General features: G+C 34.3%; 1 protein-coding gene across 1 annotated transcript; it reads right to left on the bottom strand.

The window, feature by feature from the left end:
• Nucleotides 1–2,908: 2,908 nt before the first annotated feature.
• LOC133671471 (putative disease resistance protein At4g10780) lies at nucleotides 2,909–5,326 on the bottom strand. Its single transcript, XM_062092242.1, has one exon. It carries the CDS (start codon nucleotides 5,324–5,326, stop codon nucleotides 2,909–2,911), a length of 2,418 nt encoding a protein of 805 aa, XP_061948226.1.
• Nucleotides 5,327–5,968: the final 642 nt, after the last annotated feature.

Raw genomic sequence — 5,968 nt, 5'->3', positions numbered from 1 at the left:
AGCCCCCCCCCCCCCCCCCCTCGTTCAATATTTTCCAAGCCATATCCCAAATCAAATCATGCATCTTGACATATCTGTAATCTTCATCGTCCCTGGAACCTTCTAATAAGCTGGCATCTTCAAGTTGATCAAGCATGGTATGGCCCCTATCAAATAGTGCATGCCTTCTCCCATTTCTTTGACTATACCCACGTCAATCAAATACTCTATCAAGTCCTCTCTCAAGATGATCTTGCCTTTTGGAAATAGTGTATGGATTTGATCTTCTACTTAGGTGGTCTAACAGATTTTTTTATGTATAAGTAGGACAGGCCTAAACTTAAAAGAATGTTTGATTATTTCAGGCTATAATAATATCTTAAAAATGAGATATCTGGAGATCCGGTCATTGAATCAAAGTTAAAAAAAATTTTAATGATTAAAAAGGTAATTTTCCTACAAGAAGCGATTGTAAACCTTTTTACACCGATTGATCTTCCAAAGTTAAGTTTCAAGCCTGGATACTTTTGTTTGGATCAATTTTGTTATTTTTTCTAGGGTGTTTCAGATTTCTTGCATTATTATAGATTTTTTTTATTTTTCTTAAAATTTTTGAACTTTGAGCTGTCTCTTAGTAGAGCTAGATTAAAAAGACAAATCTCCTAGGCATTTAGACTTGGTAGTGCATCAAGTCAAGGATAGCATAGGTTTGGCACACATGTTAAACCTAAAGCGCTTGAACTTAGTAGTCATTCAAGCTCAAGGTAACATGAGTAGGTAGCGTGGGCTTGATACACATGCAAGATTTAAGGTAGCGTGGATCTGGCATGCATGTTTAGACTTGGCAGTCAGCCATGTTCAAGATAATGACCAACTTTCCTTGACATGTCTAGGGGAATGACCAACCTTCCTTGGATCTAATCTCAGGGAAGAACTCGGTCTCTATAAGCTTAGCTAAATTTATGTCTTAAACTCTAATCTTCCTATACCTTTTTAGGTGTATAAAAATCTTTTTAGGACCCATCAAATTCATATCAGGTAAGAGATATTTATCATTCATTAAATATTATCAAGATAATTACACTGCGGGCTCTCCTTTTTATAAAGAACAAGATTTGTAGATTATAAATACATATTGAAAGCTTCATAACAAAGGTTCACGATCTCCAATTTTCTACTGCATTTATATTTTCAGAGCATCTTTTTAAAATATTCTTGTATTTTATTTCTTTTAAAAGATACTAACTTTATCATTAAAGGATCTTTAAGTCCCAATTAAAATTATTTTATTGCAGGTATCCAAGATCTTCTTGGTGAATTTAAAATATTTTAGATTAAAAAAAATCCAAATATTTTAACATATTAATAAACCAGTATCCCTAACATCGAGTACATTTTTATTTTATATTCTTGAATGTTTAAACTTCATCATCTTCATATTTCTTTCAAACACTTGGCCCACTAGCTTCGCTGTCGGTAATACATATCTTCTAGTCCAAGAACACTTGTGTACAGGCCTTTCTAGAAGAGCGTCCTCTCTCAACAAATGACTGATGTGCTTGCTCTGTTCTTTATCTAGTCTCGGATTCATTTCTTAGTCCATTTTTTAATTTGTGTTTGGTATGTATTATAGATATTTTTTTAAATAATTTTAATTGAAAATAAATCAAACAATATTTTTTAATTTTATTTTTAATATTAATAAATCAAAATAATTGATACTTAAATAATATCACTGAGATGCTTTTTTTAAATAAAAACTAATTTTAGAAATATTTTAAAAATCTTGAAAAACAAATGAAATCACTAAAACAAACACTCCTAGAGCTTGTTTATTTTTGTGTTTTAAAAACGTTTTTAATAAAATTTAATTTTTTTTATTTGCTTAAAATTAAAACACGTGAATTACAAGATATTAAATAATAGAAGAAAACATCCAAGTTTAACATCATAAAATAATAATAAATTAGTTCATTGTATAGAGAACAATAAATTTGTCTTAATAAAAAATTAAATGAAATCAATCATATGAAAGTGAAATAAAACAATAAGTGATGCCTAATCCTTTGATCTCCCACCAACAATCTTTTAGCAATATTTTGTTGAAAAAATGTACCTCTAATCTTACAGTCTTTTTTTTTTTTGTTTTATTGTATTCGTTTGTATTCTATCATTTGAGTTTTCAGACTTGTAGGTAAACATAAATGCATCTATATAATTACTGTTTACGTAAAGTTAAAATTCTATATAATAGTTGATCCAAGAGTTACTCATGGATCGACACACCAAATAAAAAAACTTTTAAGTTATTTTGGATTATATATACACACACTCACTAGTTTCATTACCTTAATTATTTGAACATCAAGTTATGTATATAGGTATATTTCAGGTAATTTTTTTTTATTAATATAATTGTTCGGGTCAGTTTATATATATTTTAACTAATTAATTTTATAAACTCTAAAATTAATAATTATATAAATTTTTAATAATCTAAAATTTATAAAATTCAAGCTAATGAGTTAGTTCGGGTGATATTGCTTCCCTTAAAAGTTGTCATAAACAACATTATTAATGAGCCTCCACTAAAAATAAATAAATAAATAATTGCTAGCATTTTTCCAACTTTTTAGCCAGTCAAGTGCTCCTTGATGCGCCCATAAAAAGTATGGATACTGTAGCAAATGATTCTTAAAACATTGTGCTTGGATCCAACACTAGGGAAGTAACACTTGTTCTTCTCTGTCTTGGAGCAAATCAATTAAAGCCACGAGAAGTTACAGCGCACTTGTTAGCCGACAACTGTTTGACTATGAAAACATTTGTTTTAATCCTAATTTCATCCCCGGAATAATAGCATATGGCTAGAAATCATGAAACATGCTCAACTGTGTTAAACAAACTTTCAGGATGTACTTCAATTTTCTTAAGAGAATGGGAAATAGCGATCACCCACAGTAATTTCTTCGAGAGACTTGCATTGAAGTCTTCCAGAATAAATGCTTTTCAAATTTGGTAATTTCTTCAATACCAAAACCCTCAATGTCGTATCAAAAATACCAGAAAGAGAGAGAAGCTCCTTTTCATGTACCAAAACTTCGCAACTTCCCATTATCTCCTGCATGTTGTAACAATCTTCGACTACAATCACTTCCAATCGGAGTGTAGACAAAAGCCAAGGAGGGAGCATCACCTTCATCCTATGACATTTATGTATCACGATCTCTCTGAGATTGGGAAAGACACCAAAACTACCTAGCTTTGAAGATGCTTCAAAAAGGGTTTCTAAGATTATCAAACCATCAAGGTGTAGAATCTCAAGCCCTCCAAGCTCTTCAATTTCATATGATGGACATAAGCTTCTCATGTTATGACAACTCACAAAAACTACTTTTGTAATGAAGCGCGGGAACAGAAAAGTTGCATTGTCAATCATGAGGTCATAAAACCAAGCCTCTTTAATTAACCCTGACTTCGATCTTGTATAATTTAGATCTTCAAGTGAAGAGAAAGAAGGTCGTCCTACAGTAACCTTGCATGCAATTAGTGAAGAGAAAGCAGGTCCTAATCGGAAATATCTGAAATCGTCAAGATCACGGAAGTTGCATTCCAAAGTTTCCAACCCATGTAATCTGAAAACTTGATATCCTCTAACCGAGAGAACAACTCCAGATTTCTGATGAAGCTTGAGGAACTGTAATTTTAAGAGTTTGGGTAAAATACCCGACCGTAAAACACGCACCCCGCTTCCATTAAGATTAAGATACCTGAGATCCCTCAGCCTTTCCATTCCCTCGGGCAAATCTTCAAGTCCAGTGTAACTGAGATCCAACTTCTCCAATGCCTTAAGCTTTGCTAATGATGGTACATAACTCAGCTTTGCACACCATCCCAGCAACAATGCAGTTAGACTCGTCAGATGACAAATAGAATCCGGCAACTTCTCTATATCTGTGTCGGAAAGATCAAGAACCTTGAGTCCGATGAGGTGCTGGAAAAAAGAATCCTCAACCGAATTCAATTTATAGTTTCTGCATAACAATAATGTTGAGAGACGGGGGCACATTGGTAAAAAGTCTGTAAGAATATTCTCGATTCTATTTTCCATGAGTGAAACTCTTAACAATTCCTCTCTCCACGATCCTACACCAGGTAATTCTGTTAGTTGTGCACCTGCTTGAACCATAGCTCCCCCACTTTCGTTCATTATTTTCACAGCCATATCCCAAATCAAATCATGCATCTTGACATATCTGTAATTTTCTTCGTCCCTGGAACCTTCTAATAAGCTGGCATTTTCAAGTTGATTAAGCATGGTATGGCCCCGATCAAATTGCGCTTGCCTACTCCCCATTTTTTTGACTATATCCTCATCAATCAAATACTCTATCAAGTCCTCTCTCCTGATCTTCTTGTCTTTTGGAAACAATGCACAATACAAGAAGCAATCTTTAATTGCTTTATGTTTTAACTGAACATAGCTAAATTTCAATATCTGAAATACATCAGTTTCCATGTCACATGTTCCAATTTCTGAACTTGCCAGTTCCCGCAATCCATCTCTCCACTGAGATACATCATCCACTCCCCTCATGCTTCCAGCCATTGTCATGATTCCGAGAGGCAAACCAGAACACTTCTTCACAATAGACACTGCAGTTTTTTTCATTTCAGGACAAAGTGTAACACCATGCCCTAATCTGTCTATGAACAAATCCCAAGCCTCACCCTCAGAAAGAGGCTCCACTTTGATTATCCTTTGGCAATCCTTTTTTCGACATGTGTCCAATGATCTAGTTGTAAGAATCAGCTTACACCCATCTGTTTTAAGAGGTATTCCCACTTTATCAAGAGGAAAATGATTCCACAAATTATCAATAATTAAAACACATTTTGTCACACTCAATGTTGTCCATAGCTCCCCGGCTCTATTCACCACATCTTTTCCATTCCCAAGATATAAACCAAAAGCTTCGGCAATGAGATCCTGCAATGCGTGAACGCCAAATTCTTGAGGGACAGAAATCCAACAAACACGAGGAAAAATGTCTGGTTTCTCTTGAAGCTGATGGTGGATATGCGTAGCCAAAGTTGTCTTTCCAATTCCCCCCATCCCGTAAATGCCAATGCATAAGACCTCATCATTCAACAACCAAGAGCAGACAACCTTCATATTTCTTTCAAACGCTTTGCCCACCACTAGCTTCGTTGTCGGCAATACATATCTTCCTGTCCTACGTTTCTTATGTACAGGACTTTTAGAAGAGGGTTGTATCTCAACAACAGACTGCATCAATTCCGGACTCGTGGTCAGCCTACCAATTCTTAACTCAAAATCCCTCATTGATGAGGATGAGATGTTATTCAAGTTCTTTTCAAATGACTGATGTGCTTGCTCTGTTCTTTGTCTAGTCTCGGGTTCATTGATGAGGATGAGATGAGTTTTTGATTTTTATCTGCTTTTTTTTTATTTGTTCATGTTGATAGGTTTTTCGATTCTCTGTGTAGGTTTTTTGCATCTACACACTCTTTCGTGTTTTATCTTTCCATACTTTTTTTTTTTTTTTTGGTTTTAATTGTTGATTTGTTTCTTACTTGGAGATACTGATTTGTTTCCTTTTTTACTCTGTTACAGGTTGCTTTGACCTTCGAAGCCATTGATTCACCTAGCCTTGAGTGGGGAATCCAGGTTACGAAACCAAGGTGGTTGTGAGGATATGTCTTGCTGATGGCATTGACATGTTCCTAGCATTATTGGTGATGCATGGTTCTTGCATGATAGATTAATTGTATGGGAATTCATTGGAACCTTCGTGATGTTCAAGTAATCAATTTTTAAGTGGTTTTCAGAACTTTTGGAAGAGGTTTTTATTTCAAAATGTCCCCCTTGCTATAGACAGATGATTTTGAGGCTAATTATTATTAGATTTTTAATTTATCAAGAGGCTGGTTTCTATAAGTATTTTTCAATTTCTGGCTTTGGGAA

The sequence above is a fragment of the Populus nigra genome, chromosome 13 (assembly GCF_951802175.1).
Source record: "Populus nigra chromosome 13, ddPopNigr1.1, whole genome shotgun sequence".
Lineage (NCBI taxonomy): Eukaryota > Viridiplantae > Streptophyta > Magnoliopsida > Malpighiales > Salicaceae > Populus > Populus nigra.
Note: the sequence above shows the minus strand (reverse complement) of the source record. Positions and strands in the feature narration are given on the sequence as shown.